The sequence below is a fragment of the Gobio gobio genome, assembly GCF_949357685.1.
Source record: "Gobio gobio genome assembly, chromosome: 14".
NCBI lineage: Eukaryota > Metazoa > Chordata > Actinopteri > Cypriniformes > Gobionidae > Gobio > Gobio gobio.
Genome location: NC_137107.1, coordinates 18086866 through 18110472, shown reverse-complemented (window position 1 = coordinate 18110472; position 23607 = coordinate 18086866). Strand labels below are relative to the sequence as shown.

The window sequence follows — 23607 nt, the reverse complement described above, 5'->3', positions numbered from 1 at the left end:
ACTGCTCTCCGTTTATGAATATGAGTCAGGCAGGTGCTGGGCTTGTCTGCAGTTTTTGGCGTTCCGCTCATTCTAAAATAGTCAGAAATTCTGAATATAAACACTTATTATAGGCGTCAGGATAAGACACAAACACGGTTTGGAAGATGGATTCATTATGTACTCGCTCTTTATATAAATGTAGTCAATTTTGAACAAAAAAAGTTATGTGGTGTACCTTTTTAAGGATATATATTCTCTAAAAACATCTTATTTTATAAGAGTCATGCTTCTCAAGTAGGGTCAATGTCTGTCACCAGTTCGACAAAACAATATCTGTGTTTTTCTTCTGTTGTTCTCAGCGAAGGCAGTGTGGTTGTGCACTTTGACGTCCTCTTCCGTGGTGTTGTGGATTCTAAGTCGGGACAGGACCAGTTAGTAGATGGGTTACAGCAGAGTCAAGGTGGAAATGATGGACTCTTAATTGACATCAGCAGTGTGCAGGTCTCAGGTAATGTCATCAATATCTACAGTTTCATTGTTATCTTATATTCTTAATTTAATTAGTTCATTTAGTATAGACAATTCATTTGAACTATTGTTCAGTTGATTGTTTAACAATTCTGTTGATTGTATAAACTATCTAATATATACCCCCAGATAAACCAACTACAACCCAGAGACCCTCTACAACGAAACCAGGTGAGTTATGTTTTCGATTTTATTGCTGCTGTTGCACTGTGTGCTGTGAGGTCACTCATTATGTCAGGGAAATAAATAAATAAATAAATAAGTGTTAATATAAAATGTAATATCAAAGTCCATGGATTTTTGTGGATGGTTAAAATTAATTTGCATGACTGAATAACAGGAAAGGGCGAATCTTAACATTTTCACAATTTGTAATCACCTTTTTGCCTTTTGAAATGGTCCTTCAATGGGACAAATACATTTGAAAGAATTCAAATGTGACTAATTCCTTGTAGTCTTTTTATTATTTTGAGCTTAATAAAACTGCATGCTTAAACTATGGAAGCTTGTTTCTGCCATTGAATAAAAAATAAAAAAAGTAATTGCGGCTTTTTATCTAATTTCTCAGAATTGTGCGATATAAACTAGCTATTGCGAGTTATAAAGACCAACTTTTTTTCCCTCCGATTTTTTTAACTCATAATTGCAGGGTTATATCTCGCAATCCTGAGAAAAACAATTCCATAAAAAAATAGCAAAAGGCTATGATATATGCTATTATGCATAGCATGTCACACTGCAGGTATCTCAACAAGTGTTTCATGTCAGTGTATATATTGATCAAAAGTGACAGTAAGAAACCTGGAAAAAATGTATATTGGATTGCACAAAATGATTAGTGATGCAGAAAAATCACCCATAATAGGAATAAATTACATTTTAAAATACATTAAAACAGAAAATAGTTATTTTAAATGTTATTCATATTGCATGATATATAACTGTTTTTACTTAGCCTGACAAGCCAGACCCACATCAAGATGTTGGGTCTGGAAACTCACCATTGACAGGGCTCAATCCGAGGGGTGGGATAAACGGTTGTCTTTCAAATTCCCTCTGCACGCAATTGGCCAGCGCCATGAGCCAAAATAAATTTTCTGCAGCTAGGGTGCGTCTAGATTTCTAGGCTAGTTTTTACTGTATTTATGATAAAATAAGAGAATAGGAGACTTATTTTGAAAATGTATTTAAAAAAAAAAAAAGATCTTACCCGCCCTTAACTTTAGAATTGTATTGTATATGCATTTAATTAACTTTTGTGAAAAATATCAGATTCGGTTAAAAAGTCAGTGTTTTTCTTCTTGTTGACTGGAATGGTAATAGTCGTGCATCCTCTGTCAGTCACTCCAGTGAATTGTCCAGATGGACAGAAGGCATGTGCTGATCGTACAAAATGTATTCCTCAAACTGACTTCTGTGATGGGATACAAAGCTGTTCTGATGGCTCAGATGAGAATCCGAGTGTCTGTGGTATGTATTTATGACCCTTTAATATTATATGTTTTATTAACAAAATTAGTATTTACTTTGAAAATATGCACTCAGGACTTGACATTAACTTTTTTGCTCACCGGCCACTGTGACTAGTGTTTTTCCAAAGTCACTAGCCACTCAGCATTTTCACTGGCCACAATTTTGTACACCGATACCATGGGGAAAAACTGCCATATGGATATTTTTAATATTATCTCATAATTAGGCAGCAGGCAGTCTAAATTAGGCTGCTGTTACTTTAAGACCTGACACACAGATCAAAAATACTGTTACACGTGTGTTCTCTTTCTCAACTGTTTACGTCAACTTAAAACATAACTGACTGTGTTTTACGTGAATACTTGTCAAGACCGGCATTTTGATATTATTTTGTGTGTATTTGACTGTTTAAGTGCAATAACCAGCGAACAAGAACTCAATTTAGTACTGAGAGGCAGCTTTATCTGTTGTCACTTTGGGTTTGAGCACAACATTTTTGAGTAAAAATACTTGCAATCCCACTCCGAAATTCAAGCCCTGTAACAGAAACAATATTCATTCGGAGCGATTGAAACAAGTGAGTGAGGGGAGGCAGGTGTGTGTGTCAACTCGCTGTCGGAGAGATGAGAGAGCGACAAAGAGCAGTTGGTATCGAGTATCTATTCTGTGGAAAATGAGTATTGGACGCATTTCAGATATTTCAGTATCGATATGTATCGAAAAAAACTATATTTTTGACAACACTACATTGCACATTTGAAAAATGTATATATTATGTAATATAATTCATCCCTCCAATGTGGCTAGTTGGAGTGACTGTGTTACACGCCACTGCTGAAATCCACCCGGGTGTTAATGTCAAGCCCTGTATGCACTTATTACGATAGATACAGTATTATGTGTCTTTCATACTCCATAGCAACAATGTGCGATGGCCAGTTTCTCCTGCTTGGTCCGACTGGATCTTTCCACTCTAGAAACTTTCCAGAGGTCTATGACAGTCCCACAGCCTGCCGTTGGATTATACGGTAATATGATAATCGGATACATCTAGACATACTTTGAGATTTCACCAACTCACACAGTCTTTCATTTCACCCACAGAGTGACTGAGGGCTTGGCCATAAAACTAGTCTTTCACACTTTCCATACGGAACAAGATATTGACATTCTGGAGATATACGAGGGCACTGGCCCTATGAAAACATTTAAATGTGAGTTTCGACAGTATTACGTTAAGATTTTGGACTTCTAAAGTAGTGTTTTGACATCAGATTGTGTCTTTCAGACTCTCTCTCAGGAACGTCACCTGGGGTCTTCTGGCTGTTATCTCATGAAGCCACTGTTGAATTTTACGCAAACAACATCAATAACTTTCAAGGCTTCAATGCCACTTACATGGCAGAGAACATCAGTGAGCTCTCGAGTGGGTATTGTTTTCCCAAATATATCTGCCATTGAATCAATGTTATTTTAACATTTATGAAATGTTCGACACAATAATGGTGTGGCATAACCTTATTCAGAGGCATATAGAGTAGTTTTGCCATGATACTGCAACGATTTCCAAATTTGATACGATACCTAGAAAAATATCGATATTTGATACCACAGGGAAAACTGCCATATATACCGCCATACATAATTTGCTGTTACCTCATCATTTTTTGATAATTTGGGTAATTTTGTTGTAATGGCTTACACAGCACAGGGAGGCTTTATTTGAATCGTTCAACTACATTTACAAAACAATACAAGTTTGCTAGCCTAGTATAATGATCTCATCTCCATTAATACTTCTCACCATTTATTCAAAGGGTATGACATTGTTTTCCATATATATATTTTCTTGAAAAGGGAGTTTGACTTGTCAAACAGTGGTGGATTTTTCTGGACCTCGGCGTTTAACTTAAATGCGGTGTATCGATACTGCAGAAAAGGAGTATTGAAACAGTTTCAAATATTTCAGTATTGATACTGTACATATTAATATTTTTGACAACACCAATTTAGAGTGCTGTAGTGAGGACGTATTTTTGTAGGCCAACCCAGAAGTCAGCATCACCCTAGTTCTCTCGACAAAAATCCCAAAGGATTCTTCCATTGGCTTTTAGATTATTGCAGAAAATAACATTCTACTCATCTAGATAAATTACACAAATGAACACCACTGAATTTTGAAGCCTAAATACAATCAGAAGTAAAAGCTAAACGTAGGCTATAAACGAACTACACCACAATCGCATGGCTTTAACATCCCCATCACTAAGCTTCTGACATCTCTATATCTTGACGATGGAACCTGAAGTGCAAAAATAAAAAAATAAATCATATTACATTTTTTATTGTACTCTATGGTCTTTGGTAGATGAAAACAAGATAAGCTGTTTGTTTGAAGAGGACTTCTGTCTCTGGAGGCAAGAATTTCATGACGATGGCGACTGGATTCGAGCGCAAGGCGCTACTCTTCCACCAGACACTGGCCCGAGCTTTGATCACACAATAGGCAACCAATCAGGTGCCATTTAATACACCATGCTATTAAAGATTATACATAGAATTGAGGTTAGCAAATACGTGAAATTGAACTCTGTCTAATGTTTTATACTTTTATTTCAGATTGATGTTATTTACTTACTATATATACAGAGCTGATATACTGGAATTGACAATGATTTTTATCTTCTAGGGCACTACATTGTGACCCCTCGGACTTCTGGAAGTTGGGTTAAAAAATTTCGTATCTACAGTCTTCCTCTGACTCCTACAAAGGAATCGATGTGTCTGCGATTCTGGTTAGTTTTTATCGGGGGTAACGTTTGGAAACATTGAGCTTACACGTGAACATTTTTCTGAAAATGTCTTATAAATGCAAATTAGAATGCTAAGATGATACAATAGTAGAAGTAGTCAAGTATGTTTCCACCTCATTTAATTGTATTAAATGTGCACTTGTGGTGTACTTAAAAACTTGCAGATCATATAATGTGAAATAAAAGGCCACTTAAAGGGTTATTCACAGCTGGAAAGATGAATGTGCATTTAAATTGGGTCATTTATGTAGTAGAAATGTGAAATTATTTTAGAAGTTGGTGCCTTCTAGATTGAGAAAAGCCAGAACATTTATTTTTGGCTCAAAAGGATGAAAGACAACAAATCCCAGAATGCACTTGCTTCGCTGCCCTACGAGGCCACTCCCAACGGTTACATCTCTGGGGAGCACGATCATTCGAAAATACTACCGGGTTTTTAACGATACAAAGGTTAATGCTAAATTGCTGAAGTAACCCTTTAAGAGTACTTAAAGAGAGTAGACTTTAATAACTGTTTCTTAACACACTTAAGTACACAATAATAATACCAAATTAAACATTTTCAATCGGTTTAAATAACTTTTATTTATTTATGTCCTTTAATTGTCCTTTTCCTCCTAATGCATAAAAAAGTATTTTTGGACACAGTGAAATCGGTAAGCTTATAAAACAATCATATTTTTCAACTAAAACGATATTGTATCTAGTTAGTAACTTAAATGCACAAAAATTTGTAATGTTTTAAAAAAAAATGAGATTACTTCATTTATCCCATTTTTATTAATGAAAAAATAAATACATTGATGCAAGCATTTTTATATATATTTTATCAGTATATTATCCGTATTTATGAGAAATTGTATTTGAATATATCATTAGATGAAATTTATAAGAACATATAATCAAGTGTATAGCGTCAGTTCTGGCAGGGCACGTTAGTCAAACTCGCATCAGCTGTCTGTCAGGTGATAACGTCTACCTATAGGAATATGACGTCTATCACCGCATACATATATACGTATAGCACCTCAGTACTATCAGCAGCTATCGCGCTTCTCCAGAGCTCATTTACCCTCCTCCACCCCCAGCTCCTCCTCTTGTCAGTCAGGATTTGGTATTCTGATTTCCCTTGAATCAGACTAAATTCCTGAATCACTTTGTACATGTAGCTTAAAGGGTTAGTTCACCCAAAAATGAAAATTCTGTCATTAATTACTTACCCTCCTCCATGGACTGCCACCTTAACGTGGTGAGGGGTTTGAGTACCCGAATGACCCTAGGAGCTATGTTGTCCGGGGCTATATGCCCCTGGTAGGGTCTCCCAAGGCAAACAGGTCCTAGGTGACGGGTCAGACTAAGAGCAGTTCAAAAACCCCTCATGATGACAAAAAGACGGAGGACCGTGACGTCGCCCGGTATGGCGCAGCCGGGGCCCCACCCTGGAGCCAGGCCTGGGGTTGGGGCTCGTATGCGAGCGCCTGGTGGCCGGGCCTTCCCCCACGGGGTCCGGCCGGGCTCAGCCCGAAGGAGCGACGTGGGGACACCTTCCCGTGGGCCCACCACTCACGGGAGGGACCGTAAGGGGCCGGTGCAAAGCGAATCGGGCAGCAGTCGAAGGCGGGGGCCTAGACGACCCGATCCCTGGACACGGAAACTGGCTCTTGGGACATGGAATGTCACCTCGCTGGCGGGGAAAGAGCCTGAGCTTGTGCGTGAGGTTGAGAGGTTCCGACTAGAGATAGTCGGAATCACCTCCACGCATGGCTTGGGCTCTGGAACCACACTCCTCGAGAGGGGATGGACTCTTTACCACTCTGGAGTTGCCCATGGTGAGAGGCGGAGGGCTGGTGTGGGTTTGCTTATAGCCCCCCAGCTCTGCTGCCATGTGTTGGAGTTTACCCCGGTGAACGAGAGGGTCGTTTCCCTGCGGCTTCGGCTCGGGGATAGGTCTCTCACTGTTGTGTGTGCCTACGGGCCGAACGGCAGTGCAGAGTACCCGACCTTCTTGGGGTCTCTGGGAGGGGTGCTGGAGAGTGCTCCGACTGGGGACTCCGTCGTTCTACTGGGGGACTTCAACGCCCACGTGGGCAATGACAGTGAAACCTGGAGGGGCGTGATTGGGAGGAACGGCCCCCCTGATCTGAACCCGAGTGGTGTTCAGTTATTGGACTTCTGTGCTAGTTACAGTTTGTCCATAACGAACACCATGTTCAAGCATAAGGGTGTCCATCAGTGCACATGGCACCAGGACACCCTAGGTCGTAGGTCAATGATCGACTTTGTGGTCGTTTCATCTGATCTGCGGCCGTATGTCTTGGACACTCGGGTGAAGAGAGGGGCGGAGCTTTCAACTGATCACCACCTGGTGGTGAGTTGGATCCGATGGCGGGGGAGGAAGCTGGATAGACTCGGTAGACCCAAACGTACTGTGAGGGTCTGCTGGGAACGTTTGGCCGAGTCTCCTGTCAGAGAGATCTTCAACTCCTGCCTCCGGCAGAGCTTCGACCGGATCCCGAGGGAGGCTGGAGATATTGAGTCCGAGTGGACCATGTTCTCCACCTCCATTGTCAAAGCGGCTGCTCGGAGCTGTGGACGCAAGGTCTCCGGTGCCTGTCGAGGCGGCAATCCCCGAACCCGGTGGTGGACACCGGAAGTAAGGGATGCTGTCAAGCTGAAGAAGGAGTCCTATCGGGCCTGGCTGGCTTGTGGGACTCCTGAGGCAGCTGACAGGTACCGACAGGCTAAACGGACTGCAGCCCGGGTGGTCGTGGAGGCAAAAACTCGGGCCTGGGAGGAGTTCGGTGAGGCCATGGAAAAAGACTATCGGCTGGCCTCGAAGAGATTCTGGCAAATCGTCCGGCGCCTCAGGAGGGGGAAGCAGTGCCCTACCAACGCTGTTTACAGTGGCGATGGGCGGCTGTTGACCTCGACTGGGGATGTTGTCGGACGGTGGAAGGAATACTTCGAGGATCTCCTCAATCCCGCCGTCACGTCTTCCATTGAGGAAGCAGAGGCTGGGGGCTCAGAGGAGGACTCGTCCATCACCCGGGCTGAAGTCACCGAGGTGGTCAAGAAACTCCTCGGTGGCAAGGCACCGGGGGTGGATGAGATCCGCCCTGAGTACCTCAAGTCTCTGGATGTTGTGGGGCTGTCTTGGCTGACACGCCTCTGCAGCATCGCGTGGCGGTCGGGGACAGTGCCTCTGGGATGGCAGACCGGGGTGGTGGTCCCTCTTTTTAAGAAGGGGGACCGGAGGGTGTGTTCCAACTATAGGGGGATCACACTTCTCAGCCTCCCCGGGAAAGTCTATGCCAGGGTACTGGAGAGGAGAATCCGGCCGATAGTGGAACCTCGGATTCAGGAGGAACAGTGTGGTTTTCGTCCTGGTCGCGGAACACTGGACCAGCTCTATACCCTCTACAGGGTGCTGGAGGGTTCATGGGAGTTTGCCCAACCAGTCCACATTTGTTTTGTGGATTTGGAGAAGGCATTCGACTGTGTCCCTCGCGGCGTCCTGTGGAGGGTGCTGGGGGAATATGGGGTCCGGGGTCCTTTACTGAGGGCTGTCCGGTCCCTGTATGACCGAAGCAGGAGTTTGGTCCGCATTGCCGGCAGTAAGTCAGACTTGTTCCCGGTGCATGTTGGACTCCGGCAGGGCTGCCCTTTGTCGCCGGTTCTGTTCATAATTTTGATGGACAGAATTTCTAGGCGCAGCCAAGGGCCGGAGGGTGTCAGGTTTGGGGACCACACGGTTTCGTCTCTGCTCTTTGCGGATGACGTTGTCGTGTTGGCCCCTTCTAACCAGGACCTTCAGCATGCATTGGGGCGGTTTGCAGCCGAGTGTGAAGCGGCTGGGATGGGGATCAGCACCTCCAAATCCGAGGCCATGGTCCTCAGTCGGAAAAGGGTGGCTTGCCCACTCCAGGTTGGTGGAGAGTTCCTGCCCCAAGTGGAGGAGTTTAAGTATCTAGGGGTCTTGTTCACGAGTGAGGGGAGGATGGAACGGGAGATTGACAGACGGATCGGTGCAGCTTCTGCAGTAATGCGGTCGATGTACCGGTCTGTCGTGGTGAAGAAAGAGCTAAGCCGTAAGGCGAAGCTCTCGATTTACCGGTCAATCTACGTTCCTACTCTCACCTATGGTCATGAGCTTTGGGTCATGACCGAAAGGACAAGATCCCGGATACAGGCGGCCGAAATGAGCTTTCTCCGCAGGGTGGCTGGGCGCTCCCTTAGAGATAGGGTGAGAAGCTCAGTCACTCGGGAGGAACTCGGAGTAGAGCCGCTGCTCCTCCACATCGAGAGGGGACAGCTGAGGTGGCTCGGGCATCTGTTCCGGATGCCTCCTGAACGCCTTCCCGGGAAGGTGTTTCGGGCATGTCCAACCGGGAGGAGGCCCCGGGGAAGACCAAGGACACGCTGGAGGGACTATGTCTCCCGGCTGGCCTTGGAACGCCTCGGTGTCCCCCCGGAAGAGCTAGAGGAAGTGTCTAGGGAGAGGGAAGTCTGGGCATCTCTGCTTAGACTGCTGCCCCCGCGACCCGGCCCCGGATAAGCGGAAGAAGATGGATGGATGGATGGATAATTACTTACCCTCATGTCGTTAGTCAGCCGTAAGACCTCGGAAGGCCTCCATTGGCACAATGTACTGTACACTCTCAAGACCCATAAAAGCTACTAAAGACGTCGTTACAAAGTCCATCTCACTACAGTGGTTCTACAATAACTTTATGAAGCGACGAGAATAGTTTTTGTGCGCAAAAAAAACCTAAATAACGGCTTATATAGTGATGACCAATTTCAAAACACTGCATCATGAAGCTTTGAAGCATTATGAATCAGTGAGTCGATTCAGCGGTTTGGATCGCCAAAGTCATGTGATTTCAGCAGTTTGGCTGTTTAACACCCGATCCGAATCATGATTCGACTCACTGATTCATAACGCTTTGAAGCTTCATGATGCTGTTTTGAAATCGGTCAACACTATAGAAGTCGTTATTTAGGTTTTTTTGCACACAAAAACTATTGTCAAGTACATTGTGCCAATGGAGGCCTTTCTGAGCCATCGGATTTCAACTAAAATATCTTCATTTGTGTTTCGAAGATGAACGGAGGTCTTACGGGTGTCGAACGACATGAGGGTAAGTAATTAATGACAGAATTTTCATTTTTGGGTGAACTAACCCTTTAATATCAACATTAATGATATCTTCAATACATTATGTTGATTCTGTTCTGTTTACCCTGAGGGGGGTTATTGCTGCTCTCCCTGCTCTTATCCATGCTCGGCTGCATGGATGCGCAGAGAGTTCTTGCTCAGAACAGAACCATACCGGCAATCTAAACTATATGCTAATAGTCAATCAATCATCTTTGACGATAGTGGTCCTGACAGAATTGAGAATTACCAGTATGAGCTCCATTGACTTCAATGGATTTCATTAAATTCATTTGAAACTTATAACTCATGACTACTCAAAACTCTTTTCAAACTTAATATATTCATTTTACTTGCACAACCTTTTACTTTCATATGTAAAAATGCTGGTAAACAGCCTGAATTTCCTTTTCATGCTGCAATGGTTCATCAATAGGTGGCAGCAAAGTGAAATGTGAACCTTTTCTTTTCCAAACCCTCTTTCCTTTTTCAAACGTATACTATTTGGTCTATGAACATTTTTTCCCGCTCTACAAACACATTAAGACATTAATTTTGTTTTTGTCATTTTATGTTTGTTTCAGAATTAATGTGTGTGCATGTGCATGTTCATAAATAAATGTGTGAGTGTAGGAACGAGACTAAATGTATTCTACAAAAATAATTTTATACAAATCTAACTAAAATATATATTTTTTTAAAACCCAGCATAATTTCAATAATAATAAAAAAAAAAAAAAGGCAGTTCACTTTTGGGTCCAAAAAGACCTGGACTCAATCTCTTACATGCTTGTTAAAAAAAACGGACAAAAATAAATGATATCATTTGACAGTCTTAACAAACCTCCAAAGTTTAATATTTGCACTAAAAAATATGGATTTAAAAAAAATGTCCCTCTTCCAGGTCAAATCGGACACGAATGCAATAGAAGTACACTTGTTTTGATTAAACCACATGTGAAGTACTTGATATTAACATTAACCTAGTGTGTTATTTATTATTACATTTAATATATGTACTGAATTAGAAATATATTCAAATACATTACATGCAAGTTTCGATAGAAATGACGTGTATTAAAGTGTATTTTAGTTTAGCATTTTTAATTTAACCTATAATTCATTGAGCTATTAACACTTAAGTATATTCTTTTAAATTGTATTATTTCTGTAATAAGTACTCTTCTTAAAAGTATGCTGAGGTGTACTTCTTTTTCACAAGGCATTGTACTCACCTATAAGCATTTCATGAATGTACCTGTGCTCTTTGAGGTATCATATGTTCGGGGAAGAGGTGTGGCGTCTGACGGTCACAGCAGAGGAAGGGTCATCCGTCACTGTCCTCTTCCAGAAAGAAGGGAACTATGGTGACAACTGGAACTATGCTCAAGCCACACTAAACATCACTACAGATGCTGTGGTCAGTTCATGTACAAATCGACTTTAGGTTCGTAACATTAAATGGTTAAAAAGTCATTAAATACATTTCCCCTTTTTTGTTTGTCTTTTAGGTGGTCTTTGAAGCGCAGAAGAGGGTGGGATCTCTGAATGATATCGCCTTGGATGACATCAGCATAGTGCCTGGTTCCTGCGGACAGGCCCCTCCTGAACCAACCCCTGTCCCACCTCCCACCACCCCCCCTCCCATACCAGGTAAAGCAAGATCTAGCAATAGACCCTTTTCGCAATGACGTCAACCGCAAATCAGTGTATCTGTAGTTCCGTCTTACCTTGGTAAAGTTGTGTGGCGTCATGTGAAAAGGGCCTATTACACATGTTGTAGCCATGCAAATGCCATTTTTATTTAATTGTAAAGGAGTTGCATTTATTTAATTCAATTAAATTATTTCTAATAGTGGATTGTGGTGGTCCCTTTGACCTGTATGAGTCAAACTCAACATTCAGCTCTCCAAACTACCCCAGTGGCTATGGACACAGCGCTTCGTGTAAGTACTAGATAGATTAATTTAACTTTCAGCCATGATCATTAAAAATGCAGAATAATTAATGGAAGTTTCTAGTCAAAAATGGACAATTACACCCCTACCGCCTTCAATTTATAATGTTTTGATGTATTCTGGTTTATCTTCGTCAGGTATGTGGACTTTACATGCTAAGGAAGGACAGAATATACGATTGCATTTTCAAGACGTTGCTTTACAGATAGATTATGACGTTCTGGAAATTCGTGATGGAGTGGAGCCCTATTCAGAGTTGCTAGGTAATTTTGTTGGAAAGACATTAATCTTAATAAATGCATATACATTTATTTTTTTAACTTTTGAAAAGTTTGGGGCTGGTAAGAAGTCTTTTATGCTGCCCTAAGGCTACTTTTATTTGACCAATAAATCAAAATATTATAAAAATTTAAATGTTATCCATTTTTACGGAGCCCCTAAAGAGAAATGGTGGTGGAAAAAAAATTTGGGATGGGAGGAAAATGTTTTTTTAAAAACTTGTGTGTTCTCTCGCAATAATATTTGCATTCTCTTGCAAAACCTGCTGTGAGTTTGGAGTGTAAAGACTTCCTGTTTCATGTCCCACTGGCATTTCTTCAAACAGCTCAGTAGGCTACGTTAACAATGGAGCGGTTCATAGAGTTTTATTTTAAACTTGGATTCAAGTTTAAGGAAATACGGTCAGTGCTTATAGGAGTTCCGTAAAGTTGGCAATATATTCACAGATTCAAACTTCCCGAGTCAGTAACTCGTGAGCTAAACGTTTTTAAAACACAAATGACAGCTCTTTACAATGAGCTACAACCGAATTTTCCTCAAAACGAGCCTTGTAATATAAAGAGAGACTTGGGACTCCAAAGGGACCGTCTGTAAAGTGCAAAACCTGAAAAGCATTACTACAAAAATAATCATCAACTTCAATGTTACACACTGTAGTGTCATCAAATTCAGTTTACACATCAATGGTCTCCTACTGTTCACACTATAACACTTAGTTTGATAAAATTTGCTTTTGCATAATTTTTATGATTTTTCTAAATTATGAACATGTTAGCGGTAACAGTTTAGGACCCAAGGTCAGTTATGAAAAATTAAGACAAAGAGTCAGGAGTGCAATTAATTAAAGAAAAATTTACTGAAGAATAGTTTGCAGTTTCATCAGCAGAAGCCAGCTTCAGGTCTCACAAGGAGTTCGTAGGCCGCTCTCCCTCTCTACCAGATTTTCGTACATACAATATCTCAACAGTTATACTCTTTTCAAAGTCTAGCCACGTCATTACTGCAAGTTGAATGATTCTGATTGATCAAGAGAAAATAGACAGTCATGGTAAATTTCCACACATTGTCAGTTAAAGGGTAACTAAACGTCAGTTAAAGGGTAACTAAACACCAAACGCTGCAGAGGTAAAGCTACCAAAATCATCAGAGACATTAATCACCCTGCAAACTCTCACTTCACCCTGCTGCCATCTGGTAAGCGCTTCCGTAGCCTGATGGCAAAAACTGAAAGACTCAGGAGGAGTTTCTTCCCCCAGGCCATCAGACTCCTGAACTCAGTCACGTGACTTCACTTCACCCCGCACACGCATAAACATACGGTTTTTTAACATTAACATCCACATACTGCAATTGCACTGCACTTTACTTTCCTATTGTTACTGCGTAACAACCTGTAATAAACCTTGCACATTATACTTCTTTATATATACATATATATATATTTTATGTTAACCACTTATTTTTAAGTCTACAGTTTATCTCACTTATCATATCCACATATTTTTTATATTTTTATTTATCTTATTTCCTATTTTTATCTTTACTTGATTTATTTATAATTCTACTTATGTTAATACTTTTTATTCTAATTTTATTCTATTTCTATTTTAATTTCTTGTAACTGTTATTTGCACTGTCCATGGAGCGGACCTGTTTACATTTCACTGCCAGTTGTATATTGTGTATATAACTGTGTATGTGACAAATAAAACTCTTGAATCTTAAACCCTAAACCAACTTTTTTTAGTTAATGATCTGTAATACTGGGGCTTTATTAATGCTGTTCATTGATTCGAGTAAATGTTTTGACATTTGAGTATAAAGTGTTTTAATTCTATAAAATATGGTGTAAAACCGCCAAAGTGCTGCCCTCTTAAGGTTGAACGGTGGCTACTGCAGTTGAATTTTCCTATTGGACGTTGTGGTACATCGTGACGTAGGATGGTACCTCCAACAGCTCACTATCCGCGCCCCTGGCACGAGCTCACCACGCCCTCAGAAATGTTTCCCCCAATCACATGATGAGAACGGCTTCACTCCAGTATGAACTGTCATATTACATGAAGTAGAAACATTATGAATGAAACTGACTTGACACTTGCTTTAACATTGTATTGAAGAAAATGCGGTTAAATAATGCAATTGTCAGTACACGTCAGGCTTTTCTTGCGATATTATTGCCGCCCGTCATGTGTACAGATAATTTTTTAAACCCTGACACGCAAGTGGTTGCCGCGGACGCAGATAGATTAGGTCAGTTCTCTTGCACGGCTGCTTCACTAGCATCGTCTGCATCGGGAGTTAACGCAGTTTGAGCCAGCGGCTCGCATTGATAAGGCTCCGGGTTTGTGTCTACAGACAATCCACCCTCCTCCACTTCAGGTGAAGGTAGGAGACATGACCGCTCTGTTGCAAAGCTGGCGTCACTCCAGTCATTCTCCATCTTTGCGACTCGCGAGTCAGACAGCTGTCAATCAACCCGTCACTGCGGGTCTCAGGTGCACACCCTCCGCTTACCCCCGCCCTCGGTTCGCCCCTCTGTCTCCGCTGGGCTCTGCCCACTTTTCCAGCATTTTTCAAAATTTGCCAGTGGGTGGAGTTAAGCTCTGAGCAGGGGTTTAGTTACCCTTTAATCAGATTCACGTGTCCATAGATCACTTGTTGACGCTTTCACCCCGGAATAGGCATGTAGTGATCTTCCAGGTCTGGAGCAGGCGCCAGCTTGTCCTGAACAACAAGTCCACCCATCTCTTAGGATGCCTGTAATCCACCTCCAATACTGATCTGTAACACAGAATACTGCGCACATACACAGATATGCAGTTTCTCCAAGTTTGGAGTTGATCGAGCTCCAGTTCTAACCAGAAAGTTTCCCAAAACATACTGTTAACATGTGCTTTCTCTCAGTGACACAATAGTACAGGCAATATTCATCTTGATTCTTTAGTGTTTCAGTAAAAGATAATATAAAATGAATAAAATATAATATAAAATGAAAGACAAATCCATATTTCATATCTGGAAGCCGGGCTAAGTGAGTAAGCACTGTTACTGCACTCCTGGCATGTTAGGGGTGTGTGATACCTCCAAAATCCAAACACACGACAACTTGTTCTGCTATCGAGTGTTTAAGGACACATCACACATCCCTAGGACAGACCCTCAGTCACTCCTCAGAGACCAAATACAAACTTTAGAAAACATATATGAAGAAACATATATGTGGTTCTGTTGATTAAGTAATATCAGAACTTGAAATAATCATACCAAAAATTTTTTTTATAGTAATATATATATATATATATATATATATATATATATATATATATATATATATATATATATATATATATGTATATATATATATATGTGAGGACACGTAAGATTTGAAAAATATTTTTCCTCCCATCCCAATTTATTTCCACCACCATGTACATTTTAATATTTTTTAAAATGTCATGTATTCCTGTGTTGATTTTTCCACAGCATTACTCCAGTCTTCAGAGTCTCGTGATCCTTTAGAAATCAATCTAATATGCTAATTTGTTGCTCAAGAAACATTTTTTTTTTTTTAAATCCTGAAAACAGTTGTGCTGCTTAATATTTTTATGGAAACCATGATAAATATTTTTTTGAAATAGAAAGTTCAAAAGAAGTATTTTTTTTTATGTTTTGTAACAATATAAAAGTCTTTACTGACACTTTTGATCAGTTTAACGCCTTGCTGAATTAAAGCATACATTTTGCTAACTTAAACTTTTGACACTGCATATGTATATTTTGATAATTGTAATATTTTATTGACCATTGATATGAAATACAGATAATTTGCCATAATAGTCCATATTTAACATAACATTAACTTTGCATTATGTCAATGTTTATTTGCACAATATGCAAAGAAAATAAAATGATCTTTATGAAGTAATGTGTGTTTCGTCACTGAAGGTGTCCTAACTGGTGATCTTTCCTTCCCGGATCTTTTTTCCACAACCTCTCGGGTGACCATCATGCTTTCCACAGACGCATCGGGGAATGACAGAGGCTTTCTAGCCAACTTTAGCACAGGTGTTAATCTTGGCCAGCCAGGTTAGTTTTCTTCTTTGTACTGAATGAAAAGGGTAAAATAACATGGAGATGGCCTAAGAAACTGCAAAAACTCTCATGAATATGCAGATCCTTGCCCCACTGGACAGTTTCAATGTGGCACAGGAACGTGTGTGTCCAATGCCAGTGTGTGTGATGGGGTAGAAAACTGCTCCGATGGCTCAGATGAAGGCGACTGTGGTAAATCAACAATACAACAAAACCTCACAAATCAAAGTATGCTGTTGATGCTGCTGATCACAAGCTCTATTGTATTTTAGTGCATTTAATAAAAGCTAATGTCACTGGAACTGAACGACTGAGACTTCAAGTGCAGAATGATCTTTACACGGTATGTGCTGAAGACTGGAGCTCTCAGCTATCTGACTTCTTCTGCCGCTACTTGGGCTACAGGTAAACACTTAACCTTTGAATATATTAAGCAAATTATAATATTAACCCAGTGAAGACAAATGAAAGAAAATGTCAGTCTTAAAGCTGCTGTCCGTAACTTTTTTTGTGTTCAAGATTTACAAAAATGATATAATGAGAATGTACAACATGAATCCATTTTCCAAACCGTGTTTTTGTCTTACCCTGAATTATTATGGTACACTTATAATAAGTGTTTATATTGGGACTATTTCAGACCGGTTTGGTAGGAACCGCTGTGGAGGAGCACAGTCCCTGCGTGAGTCACCACAGACATAAACCGAGAGAAGTAGCTCAGGCTGTAATGTTCTTCCACAAGACGCATGCAGTTATGTATTGTGTATGTAATTGTGTATGTAACTGCTAGAGCGCAAAAAATTACGGACTGCAGCTTTAAGGAATAAAAAAAATTGCAGACGTGTTTGTCGAGTTTATCATATTTGATACATCAGACTTTTTTGGCTAATATAGATATAGGAGAATATGGAGCTCATTCTCGAGGATAAAAATGATAAAAATATGCATTTTTGTGCAGTTGCTGATGTTTATATGGCCAAAAAGTAAGATGCAATTCTGATATAAAACAGTTAATTTTTTCACTCTAAATCTCCCAATAATGTCTTACTAAGAACATATTTAAAGGGATAGTTCACCCAAAAATTATAATTACCCCATGATTTACTCACCCTCAAGCCTCAAGAATGTCATATGTGACTTTCTTCTTTCAGAAGAATACAATCAGAGTTATATTAAAAAGTGTCCTGGCTCTTCCAAGCTTTATAATGGCAGTGAATGGCGGTCCAAAATTTAAAGCTCAAAAAAGAGCATCCATCCATTAATGATAAAAGTAATCCATATGGCTCCAGGGGGTTAATGAAGTCCTTCTGAAGCCAATCGATGGGTTTGGTGAAATATAAGAAAATATCCATATTTAACACATTATAATGTTAAATATCTAGCTTCTGGCGGATTGCCTTTATTCAACTTATGCTGGTTACGCTTGTTTTTTGAATATGGAAGGCGTTCTGCCGGAAAGCTTTATATTTTACTTTATAAAGTTTTAAATATATATATGGAATATATATGGATATTTTTTACACAAAGCCATCAATTCGCTTCAGAAGGCCTTTATTAACCCCCCGGAGCCGTATAGAGTACTTTTATAATGGATGGAATCTGTTTTTTGAGCTTCAGATTTTGAGCTCCCATTCACTGCCATTATAAAGCTTGGAAGAGCCAGGACACTTTTTAATATAACTCTGATTGTGTTCGTCTGAATGAAGAAAGTCATATACACCTAGGATGGCTTGAGGGTGAGTAAATCATGGGCTAATTTTCATTTTTGAGTGAACTATTCCTTTTAAATGCTTAGTTTTATGATCAAAGCTCTGTAGTTTTTATTGTGGGGGTAAAACATATTATGCAGGGCAATGATGATTTGAGAGATGAACAAAAAAAAACACCCCTCAAAAGCCTGCTGTATCATATTTGAGACATCAGGAGATTTTTCTAAACAATGATGTATCAAGTAAACCCAAGTTGCTTCAGTCCAGTAAATGTTATTCCTTGCGTTTCCAAGGCACGTTTACCATGACCTGAAGGTGGACATTTTTGAATTATACTAAAAGGCCTTTTACTTGATAAAACAGTATAAACTATAAATCATAGGACAGGGTACAACAAGGTGGTACTTTATAGGGTTGAGCTTAAAATAGTTTGTCAAATAATACCTATTGGGTAAAAACAGTATAACGTGTTTGTTTATGTATCTAGGTCAGGAAATGCCTCATTCTCCATCATTATGGATGGAGACAGTCCGTTTACTACTGTAGGTGTGAATGCTAATGGCTCGCTGCATCTGAAACCCAGGTAATCGATAAAACAGTTAATCAATATTTTTCACTTTTCTTGGCCTATAAAATCTCATTTCAAATTCTTTTGTGTCTTTTCAAAGTGACGCATGTCTCAGTGCGAAGATTGTGTCACTGCATTGTAACAATCAACGTAAGTTTGAAACCCGCAGCTTTGATCATACACTCTTACACTAATCACCAAAAATTCAACATCTCTTGTTGTGCACTCTGTGTTTTAGCATGTGGCGTTCGTAAAGTACATTCAAAGCGTGAGACTAATGTGGAAATGGACAGAAACCAAGCAGGCAGAGTGGTGGGAGGACAGGATGCGCAGGAAGGGGCGTGGCCATGGATGGTGTCTTTGCACTGGCGCGGCCGCCATGTATGCGGGGCCACTTTGATTGACAGGGAATGGTTGATTACAGCGGCACACTGTGTTTATGGGTAAGCGCTGCTCGGCATGCGTAGCAGTATGTTGTCACTGTAGTTGTACTGTAAAAAACACACACTAAGAGACTAAATTATATTTCGATCCCGTAGAAAAAATGTCCACCTGTCAAACTGGGCAGCTGTGTTGGGTCTTCACTCTCAGTTTGGGACGGATAACCCTAACAAACAAGTCCATCTAATAGATCAGATTATCATGCACAAGCGCTATAACAGGATAACAAAGGAGTCGGACTTTGCCCTTATGCATTTACAGACACCTGTCAACTACACAGGTACGTGGACTAAACACTTTCCTTCTACAGATGTTTGTTTTTATTCAATGTTTTATATGCTAAAGACATTTATAGCTACAAAAGATTTCTATTTCCACTAAATATTGATCTTTTGAACTTTGGATTTTTCAAAGAATCCTGAAAAAAATGTATAACGGTTTCCACAAAAATATTAAGCAGCACAACCGTTTTCAACATTGATAATAATTAGAAATGTTTCTTCAGCAAATCAGAATATTAGAAGGATTTCTGAAGGATCATGTGACACTGAAGACTGGAGTAATTATGCTGAAAATACAGCTTTGCCGTCACAGGAATAAATACACATTTTAAATATGTTAAAATAGAAAATATTGTTTTAAATTGTAATGATATTTCTCAATATTACCGTTCAGCACCAAGATTTTTTTCAAAAACATAACCCTCCAATTTTTTAACGGTAGTGTACACGTAGGCCCTTTGTCATCCATGATTTTTCCATTTTGCAGTTAAAATTATATATAATAGGATGGTCATGTGATCTCAACATGGTGGCCATAATGAAGGGGAACATGTTTGTCAGATATATTTTGTAAAAGTTATATTTCACCCAAAAATCTAAATAAAAAAGTATAAATTATATTTTGATAGATAGATGGATAGATCCATCCATCCATCCATCCATCCATCCATCCATCCATCCATCCATCCATCCATCCATCCATCCATCCATCCATCCATCCATCCATCCATCCATCCATCCATCCATCCATCCATCCATCCATCCATCCATCCATCCATCCATCCATCCATCCATCCATCCATCCATCCATCCATCCATCCATCCATCCATCCATCCATCCATCCATCCATCCATCCATCCATCCATCCATCCATCCATCCATCCATCCATCCATCCATCCATCCATCCATCCATCCATCCATCCATCCATCCATCCATCCATCCATCCATCCATCCATCCATCCATCCATCCATCCATCGCACCTTTAACATTGGCTTTTGCAGTTGTTAGCTGTACCACTACTTACAGAGATATATTTCAGAACAATGTAAACTGATTTGTACATATTTTGTTGTGAGATTTGTAAGGAATTATCTGCCAAGCATTAAAAAAAAAATTCTTCCAGATTACATTCAGCCCATCTGCCTACCAGATCCTGGAGCACAGATTGAAGAAGGGAGAGAGTGTTTTATTGCTGGTTGGGGATTGCTGTCTGAAAATGGTCAGATATACACATTTTCTGCATCCTTCCTATTCCAAGTTTTTTTTGTTGAGTTTATCATCTTTTGGATGGTCGTGTATATTTCTGTTTTTGATCTCCAGGCAACATAGCTAATGTGTTACAGGAAGCTGTTGTGCCCCTTTTAAGCAACACTCAGTGTCAGGAATGGCTGCCTGAGTACAACATTACAGAGCGCATGCTGTGTGCTGGGTATGCTGAAGGTGCGGTGGACTCCTGTAAGGTGGGTACATTTTTAATTGGTATATAGTATGTTCTCCTGTTTATTTTCTTTTTTTGTTTATTTAATTACATCAAGAATAGTGAACAAATCATTTTATTGATTGTCAAACATCAACATGTTACACAAACTCACAATTCTGACCTTTTACTTGCCATTGCAAGTTCACTGTGAGAAATAAAGATCAGATTTGCATGTTTATATCGCACACTTCTGGCTTTTTCTCAGACATTATAAAAGCTTGTTTCCACCACAGAATTAAAAAAAAAGAAGGGTAATTGAGAATTTTTATCGCAAAACAGAATTGCGAGTTTAAGTCACAATATATCCAAAAACCACAATGTTATATATTTTGTTGACTTTAGTTCTTGCATTATCCCAAATGTTTCCAACAACATTTAAATCCAGAGAAATCAGCAGTTTTAACCTGGACACAGACATCATACCCGTGTTACCCCCTATTTACTTTTTTACTTCCGTAGAATCCGCGCTTTAATATATTATGCGTTTTATTAGACAGGTGAGCAACTGTTTGGATACATTCATCGGCAGAAAACTAATCATTGTTATACAGCTCAACACAGTTACTGTGCGTTCACACCGCCGCCGGCGAGAGTGTCAAAGTGGCCGGAAGTCATTCATTTTCAATGGGAGCCGGTGGCAAGCTCCGGCGAGAGCGGAGCGGCGCGGAGCGTCTTGGACGATTTGGCCGTAGAGAAGAGTTGAAATCAGCTCAATTTTATGGTAATGAGCTATGACGCGGTTTGACGGCAACCAATCGGAATGTAGACGTGCTCCGTTTGAGAGGATTTTAGAGAACGCTGTCCTGGAAACTTTGGTTCTGACCACATTAGTTCCCAAGCAAAATGGAGGAGTGGTTGAACATTGCGGTGGGGGGTTTGATAAGAAGGCGCGTGACACTATTTATAGGCAACATTTTCGCTCTAGAACGCTTGTTTTTCAGCGGGAATACAATTAATTTGCTCAAAACAACACCGATTTGACCAATTGCATTAATCCTGCACTTCATCCAGGACAGTTATTGTAATGTAGGCTGTACACAAATTAATGTTAATTATAGACCAATGCTAGTAAACGTCTCCTATAAACTGCATGTTGAAATTATACTAGCACTTAACCATGAACACAAAAGCCACACCACACAAATGGCTTTTAATTGGTTTATTTCGTTAGCAAAAATGTTAAGTTCTTTCAATCGATCAGTTTTTTTTTAACTTTCACATTTAAATGATTTCATGAGGTTTTCTTATACGATTATACCCTACCTGTGCTCAGTTTGCACAAAGGCTGAACAACATGATTGTTTGCTTTGCAGCCCCTTTAAATAATGTTTAAATAAAGACCAAGTATTCGATCTACGTCAGAGCGGTAGCGCGTCCACAAATCTTTCTACAGCGTCGTTGGCAGGGCGGCCAGAGCGAAGTTTGACGCTCTCGCCGGCGGCGGTGTGAACGCACAGTTAGTCTTCTTAGTTTTCTTGATTTACCGCGAGTAACATGTTTTACCATGCCTCAGAGACAAAACTATTTTGTCAAGATAGTAACATAGCAAAATCAGAAAGAGCTTTATTTGTAGTAACAGTAATACAGCATTTTTTTTTAGCACAGGCCTATCTAAAGGGTTAATGGTGCCACCTGGTGATCAACTGTAAAAATGTCAAATTTGACCTCTTCCCAACAGGGAAAACCACCAACAATCAAGAATGATTATATGGTGTCATGACTTTGCAATCAAAACATTTTGTTATAATGGAAGTCAATGGGGCAAAAACAGCCACGAACAGGTAATGAGGGAGAAAAAATTAAAATCTGAAGCTGCACAAAAACTAACAATGCATCAAAGCCAATTTTGTTACTAATCTTTCACATGTCCAAGGCTGTGATTAAAAGGTTAAAAAAATCCAGTCCACAATCACTTTTTATATTGAAATTTGAAAATAGTCATGTTGTGTGTTTTTTTTTTCCCCAAATCTGTGACATAATTTATGAACTTGGCCGTTAAAGAGTAAAAATCCTGGATTTTTTAAAAACATTTAGTAGTTTTGATCAGGACTGAGGTTGATTAACAGATTCATGCAAAAAAATTGAAATGTATCTGATACATTTTTACAGCAGTTTAATTTAGTGGATGTTTTCATCCCGAACATAACGAAAGGGTAGTGAATTTGAACAATACACGAGGGTTAATTAATTGCTTGTCATCAACTTACGAACCCCCTGAAATTCCCTCGCGAACCCTCAGGGGTTCCCGAACCCCGGTTTGGGAAACCCTGACCTAATACTTCCAGCGGGATTCTGAAGTGTGCATTCAATGGACACGTTCCTGTCCCATGAGGCCACAGGAGGAGATTTATGAATGGAAGTGAACACAACTGATGCTGTAGGTCATTTGACAGCAGTGTTGGGGAAAGTTACTTTTAAAAGTAATGCATTACAATATTGTGTACCCTTAAAATTAGTTTTTTTATAATATTTAATTATTATAATATTTTACCCTTAAAAAGTAACTAATTATGTTAATGACTTTTTATGGAAAGTAATGCATTGCAAATGACTTAAATGAATTAAATGACTTTTTCTCACCTGGGTTGGGCTTGCTTGTTTTGTTTTTTTTAATAACAACAAAAGAAGTTCTATTCTAGGCAAATGTAAAGGTCCTATCACACCAAAAGTGACACGAATAAGCCGTGTGCTGAAGAAAATGTAAATTCATGCCTGTACAGTAGAGGGCGCAGCTCATACAAATCTTTCAGATTTGCTGCTATTGTGAATTACAGAAGAATAAAATGCAGGAGAAAAAAGTTCAACATTAGATAAACTTCAAAGTTAGGTTTCTTTTTT

General features: G+C 39.9%; 1 protein-coding gene across 3 annotated transcripts in view; it reads left to right on the top strand.

The window, feature by feature from the left end:
- The window catches only part of tmprss15 (transmembrane serine protease 15), a 30117-nt gene that overhangs the window by 5393 nt on the left and 1117 nt on the right, over positions 1 to 23607 (top strand). The window contains exons 3-23 of one of the 3 annotated variants that reach the window (XR_013817936.1): positions 342 to 490; positions 640 to 681; positions 1852 to 1980; positions 2903 to 3011; positions 3088 to 3197; positions 3272 to 3409; positions 4352 to 4501; positions 4673 to 4778; positions 11227 to 11374; positions 11466 to 11607; positions 11811 to 11900; positions 12050 to 12175; positions 16140 to 16280; positions 16368 to 16478; positions 16559 to 16691; positions 18483 to 18578; positions 18664 to 18713; positions 18802 to 19006; positions 19103 to 19284; positions 20413 to 20508; positions 20633 to 20749. Coding sequence is in view for 2 of the 3 variants with exons in the window: in XM_079835342.1 (XP_079691468.1) it covers positions 342 to 490; positions 640 to 681; positions 1852 to 1980; positions 2903 to 3011; positions 3088 to 3197; positions 3272 to 3409; positions 4352 to 4501; positions 4673 to 4778; positions 11227 to 11374; positions 11466 to 11607; positions 11811 to 11900; positions 12050 to 12175; positions 16140 to 16280; positions 16368 to 16478; positions 16559 to 16691; positions 18483 to 18578; positions 18664 to 18713; positions 18802 to 19006; positions 19103 to 19284; positions 20413 to 20508; positions 20610 to 20749 (2593 nt within the window). In the remaining variant the exon portion in view is untranslated. Of the gene's footprint in view, positions 1 to 341; positions 491 to 639; positions 682 to 1851; positions 1981 to 2902; positions 3012 to 3087; positions 3198 to 3271; positions 3410 to 4351; positions 4502 to 4672; positions 4779 to 11226; positions 11375 to 11465; positions 11608 to 11810; positions 11901 to 12049; positions 12176 to 16139; positions 16281 to 16367; positions 16479 to 16558; positions 16692 to 18482; positions 18579 to 18663; positions 18714 to 18801; positions 19007 to 19102; positions 19285 to 20412; positions 20509 to 20609; positions 20750 to 23607 lie in introns of all 3 variants that reach the window. The other 2 variants (XM_079835343.1, XM_079835342.1) reach the window with 2 other exon arrangements.